Raw genomic sequence first — 20177 nt, forward strand, 5'->3', positions numbered from 1 at the left:
CCTCTCTGCTTCTTGTCGTGGGGTGTCTGTGACAGAGTATTTGAAAGTGTGGGGGCTCTGTACTGTCACAGGCATGTCACATACCACCCGCTCCTCAGACACACACAGCCCAGGATGCACCGGATGTTGGCTGCATTCCTTGCGTGCTGCCTGTGAATACGGCGCAGATTTGGACACGTCTGCAAGCGGCCGGAAGGGTACCGGCCTGGCATAGTCTACACTTCGGGTTCGAGTGTCAGCGGTGCTGACTCGGTCCTTCAACCTTCCTAGACCGACGCATTAGAACGATCTAGAGCATGGGGCTACCAGCTACTGGATACAGGGCTCAAGCCACCTCTCAGTCATGTGGCGTGTTAATGGTGTGTTTGGGTCTGTGCTAGCTATGGACGCAGACTCCTTGTCCTGTCCTCTTCCTCTAAACTGCGCGAGGGAAAGTCGAAGGAGTTGATTTGCTTTTCCCTTGTCCGGCATGGGATTATGGAAAATGCATCATGGAAGTAACGGCCATGCAGGGGGTTCCCAGTGTCTCTTCTTTTAGGGCCTAGGTCCTCCGGTGCCGACGTGTTGTTTTCACGCCTCCTCTCAGACTTGTGGGAAGTGATAGGGCACATGGTGGCACATGTCTGTGCTAAGAGGGGTTCTCAGAGCCCCTGGTGCCGGTGGAGGGGGATGTCACTTCAGTGGGTTTTCCAGTATAGGCATACCTCAGGTAGGGGTTGCCTTTGATGTCAGCTATCCGGGGTGGATTGCTTTGCCCCGCTTTGTGACAGTACTCTGCCCTTTTGACGCCAGCCTGGTGGCTCCTCTGTCAGCTGAGGGGGCCATAGTCTGCTGGACTTCTGGGCTGTCCAGTATCTTCCTTTTGATAGGTCAGATCTTTTTATGGGCTGACAAGTATGCTGTTATATTGTGGCGCAGGCCTGTTTCAACGTCCTGTGATTTCCCTCTGGTGCAAGTGCAGTGACTGGCGGTTTTCCCTGGCTCCTCGTCTCTATCTTCTCGGAGGTGTATGGGACTGGTGGGGTTCGGCTTCCTGGGTAATGGGCTCCTTCTGGAGGGGGTATCAGTTGCCGTTCCTGTCTCCTCCTGTCCAGGTTTGCATGGTTAGGACTTTGGTACCCAGCTCACGGTCCAAGTAGTTGGCCATGGGATCCGTTCTCTCCGAACGGTTGTTGTGGGTTACCGTCTTGCCCGTTCCTCTCCCTGTTCGGGGTCAAGTTTTCTACTTGCGGGTGTTCCTGGTCCCTATGCCTTCTAGGATGTGTCACCTGCTTATGGGTCTCAAGACCCTGCACTGCTTGTCCGGACGTCTGGGGAGAGCGTACTCTGGATGTTGTGCAGGGGGAGCGCTTGCTGGCTGTTCTGGGCTGGGTTCTCAGAAGGCAGTATGTCTCGGCTCGCCTGTTGCTGAAGTTACGGGGCATGTGGCGTCTTGCATGTTTTCCAGTTCCTTGAGCCCGTCTTCGGTTACGTCTCCTGGTGTCTTATACTCCCTCCCACTGGCTCCCGACATCTCAGCTTTCGTAGTTTTGTTTTCAGTGTCCCCAGCGCTGCGAGTGTCCCTGCTATGGTGGCGGGGGGTTTCAGGTCTACAGGCTGAGGTGTGCACGTTCCTTCCTCCTGTGGCCTCTACTACTACCAACACCAGCAGAAAGGGTCTACATTGGGGGTCCTCTCAGCTCAAGGGTTGTGAGATCTGGGGAGAGCCGGCGATCATCCAATTGGCAGGAGTTGTGCCATTGTCCAAGCTCTGGTGTACTTCGAGGAGTTGCTGGACGGTCGGCGGTTTTTGGTCCGATCGGACAATACGACGGCCTTGGCATATGTAAACTGCAAAAGGGGTTCCGGCCACTCCTTGAATGCTCTGGCAGCGCTGATAGGCACCTGGGAGGACTGTCATCTGGTGTCTCTGGTGGCCTCACGTATCAGAAGGGTGGACAATGTTCAAGCGGATCTTCTCAGACGCCGGTTTTCACTCCTCTGCGGAACTGGTCCTGTTGGCCCAGGTCTTTGCGGTGACCTGTGTCAGATTAGGGTCCCTGGTTCTAGACCTGTTTGCATCCCCGGCCTCAGCAGAAGTTCCCCTCTTCTGCTCTAGGTTTCAGGCTGAGGGGATTGGGGGATGGACGTCCTCTCTGTACAGTGGCCTTGGGGTTTTCCTTTATGCCTTTCCGCCTATTCCCCTTCTGCCCCGGGTGGTTTGGCGCATCAGAGTGTCCAGGGTGACTGTGTTGTTGTTAGCTCCGTTCTGGTCCCGTCGGAGTTTGCTCCCCTCTCTGTTGGAGCTTCGGTCCTAGGAACCTTGGCTGGTTCCGAGGTGGCCGTGTCCCCTTCAAGGGGATCTGCGGTTGGAATTCCACCAGATGCAATGGGCGGTGTGGCTATTGCTCAGTCTAGGTTGATATCTCAGGGGTTCTCAGATCCTGTAGTTGGGTCCAAATGGATGCTCTTAGACCCTCCACTCTGAAGGTGTTAGGCAGACACTGGGGCCATTTCCGAGACTGGTATGGGCGGTCTGGGATCCCTCCCCTGCGTTCTGGCCTCTGCTATCCTTCAGTTCCTCCAGGAGGGGTTTTGACAGGGGCATGGCAGTTTTTCCAGGCTTCGCTCTCAGTAGGCCTCCATGAAATTACTTTTGGGGGACTCTGACGGTCACTTGGATGGGGAGGTGTTGGTGGGGAAATTGATCCAGGGTTTTTCTTCTTCCCGTCCTTGTGCTGATAAAGGGCTTTCCTCTTGGGATCTCCCTCTTGTATTACGGTTCCTTCACGGGCCTCCTTTTGAGCCCTTTTCAAACATCTTACACTGAAATCTGCTTTTCTTATTGCCCTCACTTCTGCCCGTAGGCTTGGGGAGATTGGGGCTCTCTTATGTCACGCTCCTTTCCTGAGGGTGCTGCCAGACTCAGTGGTGCGGGGTGTGGTCCGATGTTTCTCCCTTCAGTTGTCTCTCGGTTTTCACACCTCTCAGGGTCTGGTTCTCCCTGACTTCTTTCATGATCCAAGAACGCCTGAGGAGGTGGCTCGGCTTAACATTGATGTCCGACGGGACGCGTTGGAGTATTTGGCTTGGTTTTCTTTTTCCACCAATCTGATAGTCTTCTGATTGCTTGTGGTCCGGCTGGGGCTGGGCATAACGCATCTGTGGTTTCCATTTTCCGGTGGTTCCGGGTTGTGATCTCTAGGGCCTATGTGGCTTCTGGCCTGCCTGTGCCTGCGCACAATCGGGGGCGGTCTGCCAAGGGTTTGGCGGCTTCCTGGGCCGATGCAAGGAGGGTTTTTCTCTGCAAGAGATTTGTATGGCTGCCGCCTTGGCTGGTCTGGGCATTTTCATCAACCGCTATGGGTTGAGTTTCTCCCACTCGGGGGTTGGTTCCTTCGTGGTTGGAGTTTTGTCTGTGGGGATGTGATTTAAGAGTTATTGTGGGTGTGATTTGCTGCAATGTTTTTGGCTCTGTGTCTCATTGGGACCTTTTCCCCGTTGCTGCTTTGGTATACCTCATGAAGTAAGTACTGGGACGAGGAAGAGTGGACGTGGAGGTAATGCTCTGATTACTTACCAGTAATCTTCATTACTCCTAGTCCTACTCTTCCTCGTCACAGTACTGACGACCCTCCTCACCCTCCCTCCGGGGAAGGTCCCATGCTCCGGCTTGGTAATATGAAACTGAGTGACATGGATGTGGGATGTGGGGGAGGAGTTATAGAGATTTAAAGAAATCGAAGAAAAAAGAAATAGAAGAAGGTCCTGTGTCGGAGGCATGTGCCTCATGAAGTAAGTACTGTGACGAGGAAGAGTAGGACTAGGAGTAATGAAGATTACCGGTAAGTAATCAGAGCATTCTCGCCCATTGTTAAAGACACTTGATTGGCTCAGCGCACCGGAAACAGCGGGCAGAGAATGTGTATTGTCGCCTGGTGTTCTAGCCACTCAATTAGCTCAGTGCCCTAGAAACAGCCAGCAGAGAATGTATTGTCAGTCTGTTGTTCCAGCCACTTGATTGGCTCAGCGCCCTGGAAACAGCGGGAAAAGAATGTATATTCTCAGTCAGTTGTTCCAGCCACTTGATTGGCTCAGCGTCCTTGAAACAGTGGTCAGAGAATGTGTATTCTCGCCCATTGTTCCAGCCACTTGATTGGCTCAGCGCCCTAGAAACAGTGGGCAGAGAATGTGTATTCTCAGTCCGTTGTTCCAGCCACTCGATTGGCTCAGCGTCCTTGAAACAGTGGTCAGAGAATGTGTATTCTCAGTCCGTTGTTCCAACCACTCGATTGGCTCAGCGCCCTAGAAACATTAGGCAGAGAATGTGTATTCTCAGTCCGTTGTTCCAGCCACTTGATTGGCTCATCGCCCTTCCCCAGGTGCGAATGAAGGTTATCCACCCTGGGAATGCCAGCAAGAGCACGGGCCTCTCTTTAGCAAACATCCATAATAAAAGAGCTAACTAGTAGAATAAAGGGAGTCAAGTTGCTCCCATTGCCTGAAAGTCAAGTGAGTCAAGCGGAAGAGGCAAGTGCCTGCCCCCCCGCCCCACTCTGGTAATGTTAGTCTACCGCTGCTTTCCTGTCTGCAAGGAAAGCACTGTGATGCAGTATCTCCAAGACCTCCTAGTTCAGCTACACAAATATCTTCATACCCTTGGATTTAATCCCTATGCAAATCCTATAATCCCATAATCCCATCGCTGTGCACAATTACCATTTAGCTCTAGTCTGAACCCTGCTAAGGGAGCAGCCCGAGAGTCACTTACAAGGGCTTTAGTGGTGCATTAGCGCCCTGCGTGATCCAAGCTCACCAACACGAGGCGCCACAGACTTTCTTTTGGGTTTATACTTCTGCGGCATGCGGACAAGGCGGATGGTCATGCAAATGAATACAGCCTTGCAGCCAGATTCTGCCAGAGCTCTGCGGTGCATGCTGGTTGCAGCGCCAGCGGGTCGGGCAGGGCCTGGATGTTGGGTGGTAGGTGTCCAGGGCAGATAAGGTACATGCCCAGATGGTGTCTTACCCTTGTATGGCTGAGGGGTGGAGCACAGGGACTTCCCGCCACCCAGAGGAGGTCAGTGGTGGGGAATATGGAAAGAGTAGAATATGTAGCGCCATGTCCCGGGATACTCCCAGGTCTGAGCTGATGTCATGCTATACACACATGCCGCTTGGCTAGCACACAAATGGTTAAACCCATCCTACGGTCGCTGATGCACAGGTTACCCAGAGCTTTAGCCGATGGAGGCCATATGCCTATAGTTTGACATAGGAAACTCATATAGGCATCTCAGCTATAAGGAGAGTCTACATTATAGGTTGATGCAGAATAGAAGTTGGGTGGACCCAAGATACACAATGGAGAAGTCATTGTCGTTAGCCGTGAAGGGGTCCATCTGGCTGTGTGAGTCTTTGGCCAAGAAGCATTTTGAGACGCTGAGTAGGATAGAAACCAACCTTTCCTTGACTTGTTCCTGTGACCCCAAAGGGATCACAAAATGTCAGAGGTCCAGCTGCAGGGCTCACCTTCACAAAAAGACCCTACCTTGAAAATGCAAAGCACAAATTGACCATTGAGGGGCGGTCATTACGCTAGCCTTGAATTACATTATGCCAGTGTTCCTCCACATCATGGCAACCTTCGTCTCCATTGGGCCAAGGTTCCCCTGCAATATCTTAACGCTTGTCTTAAGTCATAATAACATCTCACCACACTATGCCGACCTTTGCATTATGCCAACTTTCCTCTCGATTAGCACCCGGCCACTTAGGCTGCCGTAACATGGACTGAAATCAAAGATAAAGGCCTGCATTCCAAGCAAGCTCTTGACTGCTGGGTTGACACCCCTCATTCCATTGCCCACCCATTCTCAGCTCCTCACATAAATATAAAGGCTAAACTTTCCCCTTACCAGGTACCTCCTCTCTGATTTATTATTCTTTGACTCTTGAACTGGTGATATTTAACCATTGTATTGTAGTTTCAAATGTTTAAATAAAAAATAAAAAAAAACTATATTATCTCTGTTCAAATTTCTTTGTAGACATCTTGTGATTAGAAGCCCCTGATGAAGAGTATAACTCGAAACGCATTGGGTAATTCGTTTATTACATTTTTTGAACTAATGGACTACTGAAGGGTTTTTTGAAGAATCTATATACATTGTATGCCTAAAAACTGGTTTAATCCTCACATTAATTAACTTTACTTCACCAAATTAATAAGTAGCAAGTTAGGTTTTCTTTATAGGAACCACTTGCCACGTACTGCCAACCACTTGCCTTATTTAGGTTATAAGATAGTGTGAAGAGGTGTGAGTTCCCTAATAGGGAACTTCTGCTTTTTTACTGTTACATAGACAACGTAGATGCTAAGGTTGTGTTTTTTCTCCCCCGCACCTGAAACACATTAAATAGCTGGTTATAAAATCATATGAGATTTTCTTTAAATCCCTAGTTGGGTAATTTCCTTAACTACACAATAATTCGGTGTGCATTGTTCCAACTTATTGTGACCTCCTCTCTGCAACCATCTGCACTGCCCCCATTACCCGCTCGCCCGTCTTCTGTGTCACCCTCCGTAATCTATGAGGGGGTTCCTGATAGAGTAAGGACTGTGACGAGGAAGATGTGGACTCAGTGTAATGAAGATTACTGGTAAGTAATCGAGCTATTCCCTCCTCGACTGTCATCTTTGTTACAGTCCTCACTCTATGAAGAATGACCTCAGAGAGTAAGGACTGTTATGAGGAAGATTACAGTAAGCAGTCAGGCCATTACTGAATGATTGCCAGGAAAATAGAAAGGGGACTCCTGTGCAAGCTTCTTTTCCTATTTATTTTCAGCCATCTTTGTGTCCCACCATTCCTTTTTCCCAAACTAAAATATGCGAATCACATATGTTATGCCACAGAATAGTGCCATGATTGTGCAATTGAGCCTTGGGCTTACTCGCTACTCACAGCATTATTGCCTAATTATGGCAACGTTCGAACGTTATGCTAGCATTCCTCTCCATTATACCAAAGTTGCTTCACATCATGATGGCCAGGCCTTTAAGTGGGATCAGGCTGCAAAGCGCCATGCAACTGCAGAGTTTTATATTCGGCTTCGAGGCGAGGTCCTTGAAGGCAACCGTTCATGGCATGCATGGCTGACCTTAGCTCTGGCAGTGCAACAAAATGTGGCACCCGTACACCCGTAAGCCCACACCCCGTCAAGGCGTTCTGTTTTCACTATTATGCTTGCACTATCATTTCTGCCCATCCTACTACACACTATTACACTTGCTAACCCTGGTGGCGGCTTCGCCCTCTCTATCCTGTCTGCACCACCACCTTTCTGTGCTTTGTTTGCACTGCAGTCTGCTACCCTTACGCACCCTGCGTGTGTTGTCACTTTTTTTTTTATCTTTCTGGCTTGTACTACCTACTCTCATCATCCTAATTACATTATTTTCTAGTGACTACCAGAAGGAAACCCCTATGCAACTTTGCTTGAAATCCCTGATTTGTGAAGAATAAAAGGTGCGTACATTTTATCCCTCTCTTAGAGTTAAAGACATAGCCTTTGGGAATGCAACCCTGATGTGCCTCATGCTGGTGTGGCAGTGGCACGCTATTGAAATGGAAAGCGCCCCGCTCCTGGAGCGTGCTGGAGTGGGGAGACACCAGCAGTGAAAGGCTGGCACATGCTGCTGTGACAACCGGTGCTCTATTGAAATGGAAAGCGCCCCGCTCCTGGAGCGTGCTGGAGTGGGGAGACACCAGCATGAGGTAGTCAGCAAGAGAAAGTCAGTGAAAGGCTGGCACATGCTGGTGTGACAACCGGTGCTCTATTGAAATGGAAAGCGCCCCGCTCCTGGAGCGTCCTGGAGTGGGGAGACACCAGCATGAGGTAGTCAGCAAGAGAAAGTCAGTGAAAGGCTGGCACATGCTGGTGTGACAACCGGTGCTCTATTGAAATGGAAAGCGCCCCGCTCCTGGAGCGTGCTGGAGTGGGGAGACACCAGCATGAGGTAGTCAGCAAGAGAAAGTCAGTGAAAGGCTGGCACATGCTGGTGTGACAACCGGTGCTCTATTGAAATGGAAAGCGCCCCGCTCCTGGAGCGTGCTGGAGTGGGGAGACACCAGCAGTGAAAGGCTGGCACATGCTGCTGTGACAACCGGTGCTCTATTGAAATGGAAAGCGCCCCAGCATGAGGTAGTCAGCAAGAGAAAGTCAGTGAAAGGCTGGCACTTGCTGCTGTGGCAACCGGTGCTCTATTGAAATGGAAAGCGCCCCGCCCCTGGAGCGTGCTGGAGTGGGGAGACACCAGCATGAGGTAGACAGCAAGAGAAAGTCAGTGAAAGGCTGGCACATGCTGCTGTGACAACCGGTGCTCTATTGAAATGGAAAGCGCCCCGCTCCTGGAGCGTGCTGGAGTGGGGAGACACCAGCAGTGAAAGGCTGGCACATGCTGGTGTGACAACCAGTGCTCTATTGAAATGGAAAGCGCCCCGCTCCTGGAGCGTGCTGGAGTGGGGAGACACCAGCAGTGAAAGGCTGGCACATGCTGCTGTGACAACCGGTGCTCTATTGAAATGGAAAGCGCCCCGCTCCTGGAGCGTGCTGGAGTGGGGAGACACCAGCATGAGGTAGTCAGCAAGAGAAAGTCAGTGAAAGGCTGGCACATGCTGGTGTGACAACCGGTGCTCTATTGAAATGGAAAGCGCCCCGCTCCTGGAGCGTGCTGGAGTGGGGAGACACCAGCAGTGAAAGGCTGGCACATGCTGGTGTGACAACCGGTGCTCTATTGAAATGGAAAGCGCCCCGCTCCTGGAGCGTGCTGGAGTGGGGAGACACCAGCAGTGAAAGGCTGGCACATGCTGGTGTGACAACCGGTGCTCTATTGAAATGGAAAGCGCCCCGCTCCTGGAGCGTGTTGGAGTGGGGAGACACCAGCATGAGGTAGTCAGCAAGAGAAAGTCAGTGAAAGGCTGGCACATGCTGGTGTGACAACCGGTGCTCTATTGAAATGGAAAGCGCCCCGCTCCTGGAGCGTGCTGGAGTGGGGAGACACCAGCATGAGGTAGTCAGCAAGAGAAAGTCAGTGAAAGGCTGGCACATGCTGGTGTGACAACCGGTGCTCTATTGAAATGGAAAGCGCCCCGCTCCTGGAGCGTGCTGGAGTGGGGAGACACCAGCAGTGAAAGGCTGGCACATGCTGGTGTGACAACCGGTGCTCTATTGAAATGGAAAGCGCCCCGCTCCTGGAGCGTGCTGGAGTGGGGAGACACCAGCAGTGAAAGGCTGGCACATGCTGGTGTGACAACCGGTGCTCTATTGAAATGGAAAGCGCCCCGCTCCTGGAGCGTGTTGGAGTGGGGAGACACCAGCATGAGGTAGTCAGCAAGAGAAAGTCAGTGAAAGGCTGGCCCATGCTGGTGTGACAACCGGTGCTCTATTGAAATGGAAAGCGCCCCGCTCCTGGAGCGTGCTGGAGTGGGGAGACACCAGCAGTGAAAGGCTGGCACATGCTGGTGTGACAACCGGTGCTCTATTGAAATGGAAAGCGCCCCGCTCCTGGAGCGTGCTGGAGTGGGGAGACACCAGCATGAGGTAGTCAGCAAGAGAAAGTCAGTGAAAGGCTGGCACATGCTGCTGTGGCAGAAGCACGCTATTGAAATGGAAAGCGCCCCGCTCCTGGAGCGTGCTGGAGTGGGGAGACACCAGCAGTGAAAGGCTGGCACATGCTGGTGTGACAACCGGTGCTCTATTGAAATGGAAAGCGCCCCGCTCCTGGAGCGTGCTGGAGTGGGGAGACACCAGCAGTGAAAGGCTGGCACATGCTGGTGTGACAACCGGTGCTCTATTGAAATGGAAAGCGCCCCGCTCCTGGAGCGTGTTGGAGTGGGGAGACACCAGCATGAGGTAGTCAGCAAGAGAAAGTCAGTGAAAGGCTGGCACATGCTGGTGTGACAACCGGTGCTCTATTGAAATGGAAAGCGCCCCGCCCCTGGAGCGTGCTGGAGTGGGGAGACACCAGCAGTGAAAGGCTGGCACATGCTGGTGTGACAACCGGTGCTCTATTGAAATGGAAAGCGCCCCGCTCCTGGAGCGTGCTGGAGTGGGGAGACACCAGCAGTGAAAGGCTGGCACATGCTGGTGTGACAACCGGTGCTCTATTGAAATGGAAAGCGCCCCGCTCCTGGAGCGTGCTGGAGTGGGGAGACACCAGCATGAGGTAGTCAGCAAGAGAAAGTCAGTGAAAGGCTGGCACATGCTGGTGTGACAACCGGTGCTCTATTGAAATGGAAAGCGCCCCGCTCCTGAAGCGTGCTGGAGTGGGGAGACACCAGCAGTGAAAGGCTGGCACATGCTGGTGTGACAACCGGTGCTCTATTGAAATGGAAGCGCCCCGCTCCCGTACTGGAGTTGGGGGTTTATGACTACAAGAGAGCACCACTGCTACACCAGCATTGGCCAGCCTTTCACAGGCTACATCATGATTGCATGATGCTTCAGGTCCAGCAAGGACAAAAGGTGGAGTTAAGAGTGCGCTAATCGGTGAAAGTCAGGGCAGAGGTTGCTAATAAATCAGCTGAGCAGGGCATGCTGGGAGTTAACACGCATGCATCGGTGCGTACTTGGTGTTTGTGGGATGCTGGTGTTGCACCTGAAAGCGGGCTCGTGTAGAGGTGTGATGAGAGGGCCAGAGTTGCATAGGGAGGAGCCTGGGGTGGCAGGTGCTACCCCTGGAATCTGATTGGCCACCCTGGGTGCCACCCCAACTATGGGGGGACGACGGTGTGTGTGGGTGTGTGTGTGTGTGTGCGTGTGTGCATGTGAGCGTGCATGTGTGCGTGTCTGTGCATGCATGCGTGCGCTCGTACTTCATGCCACCCATGCATATGTCAGCACCCCACTTGGGCCACCCCAATCAAAACAGTCTGGCCACGCCACTGCAGAGTTGGTGATAGATGCCAGGTGATGTAGAGAGGTTCTTTTTTTGTGTGATGCCAGGTAAGGGAGAGCAGAAAGGTAGGTGCCCGAATTTACCGAAATAGGCACCAGGATTTGCAGGTGAAGGGAATTTCTTTCTTGGAAACATTGAAAGACAGGAGTTAATCTCCCTCCTGTGCCACCTCAGGCAGCGCCCCCAAATCCACACTCCACTTAGCAGTATGTAAAGATTGGGTTCTGCCAAAGATGACTCTGACATCTTCTGATGTACTAGTTACTTTGTTAATTAAGTTCTTGTACATTATATCAAGTACATCAAGTCAGGTACATTTAAGCTTAGGGCAACATGCACCGGCATCCTCTCTAGGGGTCTACTCTCAGCAACTGACACATCATTCAGAACCTCCCCTCATACCTCAACATTCTCACAGGCTGCATTCCATGTCACTCACCCAACATTCCAAGCATACTGCAAAGATAACAAGGAAACCAGGTCACTACATAGTGCACAGATGAAAGACAAGGATTAAAAGAGACTGCTACTGTACCTGCCAGCAAGCAGGGCCCCTTCACCAGCATCTCAAAGCTGAACTCGTAGCAGCACGGGGTGCAGGCCTGCCCCGTGAAGGCTTCTGTGATGCTGCTGGGGGCCAGGGACCTCAGGGACGCATCTGCCTTCAGGCCTCCTGCCCCTCCAACACCTCCAAAGCAACTGGTGGGGCTGCAAAGACAAGGCATCAGACATGAAACACAGGGTGCGGGCATGAAGAGAACTGCGGCCAGAGATGGGTCATTCCCAGACAGTATGGCATCTGACGGCAGAGGAAGGCTCCTGGGGCAGAGACGGGTGAGGATCTGGGGTTCAAAGAGTGTGTCCGAGGCATAGATTAGAGTGGGCATCATATTGGGGGGCCGCTGAGTAGAAAGGGTCACAGGGCATAAATCAAGATAGAAGGCCTGCTAGGGCAACTGGGGCAAAAAGGTGCCCAAGCATGAGCGGGCATAGGAACACACAGAAGAGCTGCCAAGGTCAAAAGAGGGAACGGGACACTGGGCACAGATTCAAGGGGAGGGCACATTAGAGAATTTGTGATTAAGTGAGTGCACAGGCACAGCATGATACTTTAGATGGCATAGGCATAGAATGCCACTTTAGATGGGATAGGCATAGAATGCCACTTTATATGGGATAGGCATAGAATGACACTTTAGATGGCATAGGCATAGAATGACACTTTACATGGGATAGGCATAGAATGACGCTTTAGAGGGCACAGGCACATGGGATAGAAAGACACTTTAGAGGGCACAGTCATAGTTTGACGCTTTAGATGGCGTAGGCATAGAATGCCACTTTAGATGGGATAGGCATAGAATGACACTTTAAACGGGCTAGGCATAGAATGACGCTTTATAGGGCACAGGCACATGGGATAGAAAGACACTTTAGAGGGCACAGTCATAGAATGACGCTTTAGATGGCGTAGGCATAGAATGACATTTTAGGGGGCACATGCTTAGCATGACACTTTAGAGGGCACAGGGCATAGAATGACACTTCAGATGGCATAGGCATATAATGACACTTTAGGGAGCACAGGGCACAGAATGTAACTGCAGAGGGCACATGGCATAGAATGAAACTTTAGATGGCATAGAATGACACTTTAGAGGGCACAGCCATAGAATTACACTTTAGGGAGCACAGGGCATAGAATGTAACTACAGGGGGCACAAGGCATAGAATGACACTTTAGATGGCATAGGCATAGCATGACACTTTAGAGGCATAGAATGACACTTCAAAGGGCCCAGTGCACAGAATGATGCTTAAGAGGGCACAGGGCATCGAATGACACAGGGCACAGGCATATCATGACACTCAAGAGGGCCGTCAGAGGAAGATGAAGCAGCACACAGCAGGAGGGAGAAGTGGTCAACCTATCCTGATTTTCTAAAGAACAGTCTCTTTTTTTATGGCAAAATATCTCTTTGTGCATTTCTTAGAGCCTAATTTTTCTTCCAGCCACAAGTCAAGAACATTCAAAAGACGACATGTGATAACTCAGAAACCTTCTTTGCCCCTATTGCAGCATCAAAAACCCAGGCTTACATGCCATATTTTCACAGCCGCTACTCACGCGATGCCGCATGGCGGTGGAAGGCTTAAAGTGGCGGTACTCTTATCTGTGCACACCCGATGCCGACCATTAATGGCCACCTCAACACCTGAGATGCCTGATGTGGATTTGCACCCTAAGAGTTTATGCATGAGGCACTATGCCACTTTCTGAGAAAAGCAACTGCAGACCCCAAAGATCTGACTAATTGCTGCCCCATCGCCAACTTCCCTTTTCTGAATTGTCAAAGCAGAGAATATCCTGCACAATTCTTTGCCAGAATTTAGACCACCTCAGGGCGCTAAATGTATTATTTAGCAATAACACCTGATCCGGCAGAACGGATCGGGTGGTAACAGCCTGGGGCCCAAGGTACAGGCACGAGCAGAGCGAGGCCTTACCGATTGGCCCCAGTGCTGTTACCAGGCGATCTGGCCTGCCAGATCGAGTGTTATTGCTATAAGCATCCCAGGATGCCAATCGGGAAACCAGGGGTGCTGACAGCAATGTTTTTGTATGAATGAACAGGACGCCTCGCTGGGGTGCCGCTGAAGGAATCAGGTAAGTGGGGCTGCGGTGGGAGGGATGCGAAAACAGAGGGGAAGGGAGCGTGAGGGTAAGGTGGCGGGGTGGGGGGAAGAGCCGTCAGGTTGCTCAGAGCGTAGGCTGGAATCTTGGGATTCAACCCTTGATCCGAGCACACTGATTGGCTGCTTCCTCCGCCCCGAGCAATAATAGCCTGACGTCACCCTACTCAGAAATACTTGAGCCTTGATCCTTCTTGGCCTGTCGGCTGCACTGGAAGACACGGTCAACCACAAAGTTCTTACTGGCATCTTGGCACAGCATGGCAGTGGTGGTGGTTGGGAGAGGAGTGCAGGGGGTGTACACCTAGTTCTACAGTAAGTGTTTTACTTAGTGGCACACCAAAGCCAAATAATGAGAAACATATTGCATTCAGTGAAGTCCAATGCTCTTCACGTCCATCCCTACCTTTCAATATTTATATGCATTCCTAGGTGGAGGAAATCGTTTACGCCACCAGTAATTCCAAAGGTATGCAGATGATATTCAGGAAATCCAGAGCACAGGGAAAAGAATCATGAACCAGCTAATTGCACACGTCACTGGATCAAGGAGAACTTGAAGGAGCACACTTCCTTTTACTTTAGTTCAGGAATTAGGTGCCACCTCAACCTTTGAACAAAATGTAAACAAACATGGGTCGCCATTGGACTGGACCACTCCATCTCACAAAAGATTACATCCCTCATGAAGTAAAGCAGATTTCATGCTGTACTGCAAGAAAGACAGTCCAATTTTTCAAGAAAACGCATGGGATTACTTGGCTCTCCTAAAGGAAGTCCACCATGATGCAGAACATCTTATTACGGGTGGATGGAAATTTGACCGAATCACCCCCATCCTACGCAAACTGCATTGGCTTTCTCTCCAGGCCACAATACTGTCCAAGACTGCCTGTATCACCTACAGCGCAGTTACGAGTAGCACAGCAGTGTACCTGGCAGCTAAGGTCCACATATATGGTGGCACACGCTCCTTGCGCAGCAAATAGTACAACCAGTTCGAATCACAACTAGTCCGCAAAGAGGACCCGCAAACAATCCTTCTTTTGTCAGATACCCAACTTTTGGAACTCGATCCAAGTATCGACTCGGAATGCCCCACAAGTCTCCAATTCCTGAAATCTCTCACAATGGGGCTTTTTCAACAGAAACTGACCATGGAGTAATCCCTATGGATGTACAGTACTATGGTACCATTAAAAGATGCCAGCCCAAATGCTGGCTACCAAAACCTTGTACAGCGCTCCGCTGCTCTCGAGCTAGGTCTGAGTTTTAAACAATAAAATGAAAAAAACATTAAAATACTATTGTCTAAGCTATAGCATCGTGATCTGTTCCGGGGCACCAACATATGACCCAGAATCTTCAAAGGGACAAAATTCAGGTGCCAATCTTTGTTTGAACCTAAAGAGGCATGGCCATGTCACACCAGACCTGGAAAAGATACACGGGTCCCCCAAGCTTTTGAAGAGACGCCTGGATGCAGCTCGTACATCATCAGTGCACCCTACAAATGATCCTTATTTACACCCCTACTTAAAAGTAGAATCAGGGAAGGAATTGGGTTGGAACAAGGCAGAACTGTGCTCCAGTAAATATTGTCTTGCAAGGGCACTGTTCCATGTAGACCTGGGGGCCAACGTCCCCCCACGAGTTAGGGAAGCTCTCTGCCATGTCTCCTGAAAGTTGTGCATTTAGAGTTTTAGTGCATCCATATGCAACAACTTCATATACTGCATGGATTTCCCACAATGCATCTGAAAGTTGTCCTTTGCTCACCAGGGCAACCCAAAGTCAAACAATGGGACAGTCCAAAGCTGTATATATGTCTCATGCTTTGCAGACATTTTACAGTCATGGTGACTAATCTGACAGATTAAATGAGCATCATACCCAGTGCGCATTGGAATGCACATTTGAATTCCTATCATAGACATGTTTGATAAATTGGTGGTCATTCTTATCTTCCCAAAATGCATTTTGTTTTTATGCAAAATAGCTAACAACCTATATTCAGGGACTCACATTATGCAACACCTAACTCTGCCGCTCAGTCCCTCCACACCACTAACAATCCGCCTCCCCTCCCACCTTGTTCTACACCTCACCTGCATGCACGCGAAGGGGTGCGGGTGTTCCCCAAAAAATGTTGTTTCCCATAAGTACTGCATGCTTCAGACTACGATCGGGCAGCGCCAAGCTTGCCACCCAGTGTCGATTCAGCGAGAAGAGGAACAGTGTCTAAACCATCAAAGTGTCGGGACCCTGATTCTGATACCCTCAGAACACACATCTGATGGGTCTAGCCCCCTTCTCGGCCATGAGGAGGGGCCTGCGTATAAATACATTAAAAGGAAACATTTGACATCCGCTCAGCCATCATTAACAACATCCAATGTTCTCCCTTCATCCTAAATGGACTGGTGCCCACCCCTTGAGCACAGGAACTCACTAATGTGACAGATTTACTGTACAAGGCAGGGACTGTCACAGGCGGTAGTAACGTTACTGAGGAGGCATTTTCTTGACCCTCAATGAATGGACGAGAAACCAACGAGGTGTGGCTGTAAACCAAACAAATAATATAACCTCATAGACAGAGGCAGGGGTCATGATCATTAAGCTTTGATGAAGTCAGCGGGTAACAGGACACCACACAAGTGCACAGGAAGGCCTCCAAGTGCACTGCGGGATAAGTAGTGACACAGGAGGGGGTCTAATGACCCGCCACCAGGTTATGTAGGGCAAGGGTCATTGTCCCAAGCGGTAATGACCCCTCCCAAGGTCTGTAAGGCTCACATATTGGTAATAGCAATATAGGTTTTGGAGTTGTGGTTCTAAAGTAGAAAACATTTCCTAGTGAGTAAAATAAATACTCAAACTGTCACAGCAAATTAAATGCACATTTATTGTGCAATATTCAGAAACAGGAGTCTTTATGAATAAGTTAATTTAATTGCAAAATTGGTGGAACGGAAAAGATTTTAACATGAGCATGCATTAGGTGAAATGTAAAACAGTTTCTCTGTAAGAAAGTGAAAGCCTTTCACATGTTTTAGCTTTCTCTTTAGTCTGGGAAGAGATCCCCCCAGAGAGGGAGTGTACTGATAAAACAAAATCATACCTGGAAGTTGCATAGATGTTTCTGTGTCTGAATATTTAAAATGCAGTCAATACCCGTAGTTACTGACTGGACTCGGAACACTCCAATTGGCTGAGAGGTGGTCAATAACAAATTCCATCTGCTAATATGGCAATAATTATGGGTTATTTTAATGGGTTTGGTGGGCTTCAGCAACCGGTAACGACCGGAGTCCCAAGTTATAGGCCTGAGCGAAGAGCCGATGAAGCCCACCAAACCTGTTATTATTGCTATTAGCACCCTGGGTTTCCAATCCGGAGACCCGTTGTGCTGATAACAATGTAACTTAATATGACTGCGGTGGAGATGGAAGGTAGGGCTCCATGCAGAGTCCCTTTTCTATTTCCATGGCGGCGGGCAGTGCATGACAGAGGCTGGAGTAGTTGCTGCCGCCAATACAATAATGTGAGTGGGGTAAGGGGCAGTGAGGGGAAGAAACAGTGTCCGGATGGGAGGGCAGGGTGGGGGGGTAGTGGGTTGCGGAAGCAGCAATCAGGCTGCTCGGAACCCACACTGAGATTGTGGGATTCAGCCCGCGATCCAGGCAACCTGATTGACCGGGGTGCCAATATAGTTTAAAACTGTACATCAAAATTGTATTGTTCTAAATTGTAAGTCTCCAGTGCCACAACTATCATAAGGAGTTCTGTGATGTTAACAAAAGCAAAAATGGGTGGGGAAGCCACAGAAAGGCAATTCATAGCAAAAGAGGCTCCAGAATGGGATTTCAGTGGAAAGGAAAATGCAACGAGGTGGGCTAGGGACATCAGAGGAAAGAGGACTGAATGGGGGGCGGGCAACATCTGAATACACAAGTGCAATGGAAAACATCTCAATGGACAACAGGACAAAAGGCAATGGAGGGGGCAGGAGGACATGTGAGGATACAGGGGAGCAGAGGAGGCTCCGGGGCAGAGTCATGAGGGGGCAGGAGTTTGTCCAATTGCCTGTACAGGAAGGCCTAGGAGGGGCTAGGAAGGTAAGAGCAGGTCTAGAATTTAAGGTACACTGGTGGAGGTGAGAAGTAACACAATGCCCTGCAATGCAAGGGCACACGTCATCAGTGGAAAGTCAGGGGGTACCTCAGGGGGTAACATGACATCAGACAAGAGTGCAGGAAGGCCCTCAAGTGCACTGTGAAATAAGTAATGACACAGGAAGGTGTTGAATGGGAACAATGAATGTAGATGGAAGCATTAAGGCATATGATGGCATCCGCGGTGGGAAGAACGGTACAGTTGGAGTCTTAGCATGTGAGATAGCATCTAAAGTGCTGGAGGAGAGTCTACAGCGGAGGAGGCAATGGGCATATGCCACAAATAAAGCTAGTACAGGATATTCCAGTGCAGAGGAGGCGGCCGGGGCATTGGCATGGACAGGAGAGCAAGTCAGCAAAAAGGGGAGCGTCTGAGTAGACAGGGGACCACTGTGGAGAGATGATCACATTGAAAGGCTGGAGTGACCTCGGTGGGATTAGAGCCCAGGAAATGGGAGCGCTACCATGATCCCGCCATCAGTGGCTGCCTCGTGGCCATGGTGGGGGCGGCCTCAGGTATCTCTGGAGAGACTGCCGGGAATGGCTCTGGTGTGGGGCACGTGGGGTGGGGCCTCCTGACCTGCCTCCCGTCGGTGGGGAGTATTTAAGGAAGAGGCCGGCCCACACATTTTGCCGAAGTTTGCCCACCCAAACCCATTTTTTATGCACACTCATCTGTCATTAGTGAGTGGTATTAAAGTTTGTTTTGAGTTTTCAGTATTAATGTGTTGGTTTATGTTGCATGTTATTGTGGCGCTGTTGACGGGGACCTGCACAACGGATTATATATAAGTTTCAGACCATGACCAAACTGTTGAACTAACAGTATCTATGAATTTACTACCCGGGTTGTAGGTTGAGGGGTCCACTTGTGACCAATAAGCCAGACAGGCGAGGACAGTGGGTGTGACCCTTCGGGTTGCCCATTGGGTGGTTTTTAGCCCAGGCTTGGGCATTTGCACTATCCGGCTGTACATTGGATTTTCTGCAAGTAACCTTGGGACAGCTCAGACAGCCAGTGGGCCAGACAGGCAGCTGGCGGGTCGACAGGGCTGCTAGGGACAAGGTCGGGTCACGGTAACCGATGATGGACGTTGCAAAAGATCTGTAGGTCTCCGTCAGTTTGGATGTGTACAATTCTGTTTTAATAAAATGCGGCCTGTTTTACCTCCAATAACTGGTGTTGTATTGTTTCATGTATTCAAAATGATGTGTTAACTTATGGAGGCATGGGGTGATACAAGTGCCCCCCCCCTAGAGCATTGGACAACAACGGAGAACATCAGCGAGCAAAGAAGAGGGTTAATGGCAGAATAAGGAGAGTTGCGTGCATCAAGGATTACCTATGTGCGTATGTACGTAGGTTTCTTGAATCGCTTTTAACGCTGCCTACAGGCAAAAAGCTCTGAAGGGGGAGCACAATCTGAAAGGGATTCACACTGAGAGATGCAAAACATGCAGTTCTCTCATTCTTCCCACAATGATGACTACAAACAGCACCTCCCTGCGCCCTACCTCTCTACCTGGCGGAAATATTCCTTTATTTTGATTACACTTTCTTCTGGTGACACTAACAACTTTCCTCCTTATGCTCTGTGTATATTTCTGCTGTCTGTCTTCTCTTTCTATTGACTCCCCGCTCCTCTATCTCTTCCTCGCTTCGTTCATTCTTCAGTCTAACTTATGATTCTAGTTTGCACCCCCACTTTCTTTGCATCGTTTTCTGTTGTCTTCATGGCCTCATCCCCTCTTATCTTGTCTCCTTGATTACCTTCTACTCACCCTCCCACCCTCTTCTTTCTCAATCTCACTTCCTCCTTTCGGTTCCCAAACCTCCATGCACTGCCTCTCACTTCCGCTCATTCTCACTTATGGCTCCTAAACACTGGAATCTCCTCCCCCTTTCAGGTTGCACCTCCCCTGCTATTACATCGTCTGTATTTGCCTGAAAAATCACCCATCCTCCCTCCTTCCTGATACCTAACTTTTCACCAGTTGCATTTTGATTGTTCACCTTACCCATTAAATTGTGCCCTTTCCTTAACTGTGTAAAGCACTTTGGTGAAAGCGCTATATAAATGTCAATAAATACAAATACAAGCTATACATTCATCCTAACTATCACTCTCACTAACCCTTATGTTGCCATTTCCCTACACGTTGTGATTTAAGTCTGTATGTTTTTGTCTCCCTGACCTTTCTCACTTTTCCCGCTCTCCTTGGCCTCGTTTCATTTTCACCCCACAGACCACGGTCTTGGTACCACCCTGGGCGAGGATCACAATTTCCTTCTAGAGGGACAAGGATCGGTGCTTTAAGAGCACTATGGTGATAATGTGTGCATTTCAAAAGTCTAATAACAT

The 20177-nt window shown here is 50.0% G+C and overlaps 1 protein-coding gene across 4 annotated transcripts in view; it reads right to left on the reverse strand.

Annotated features, from left to right (window-relative positions):
• VWA5B2 (von Willebrand factor A domain containing 5B2) overlaps positions 1 to 20177 on the reverse strand; it is a 967193-nt gene that overhangs the window by 702882 nt on the left and 244134 nt on the right. For all 4 annotated transcript variants that reach the window (XM_069618816.1, XM_069618815.1, XM_069618818.1 and 1 more), the window contains exon 5: positions 11478 to 11650. In XM_069618816.1, coding sequence (XP_069474917.1) covers positions 11478 to 11650 — 173 coding nt within the window. The remainder of the gene's footprint in view (positions 1 to 11477; positions 11651 to 20177) is intronic.

This window comes from Ambystoma mexicanum, chromosome 10 (assembly GCF_040938575.1).
Source record: "Ambystoma mexicanum isolate Mex_15411 chromosome 10, UKY_AmexF1_1, whole genome shotgun sequence".
In the NCBI taxonomy this organism is placed as follows: Eukaryota; Metazoa; Chordata; class Amphibia; order Caudata; family Ambystomatidae; genus Ambystoma; species Ambystoma mexicanum.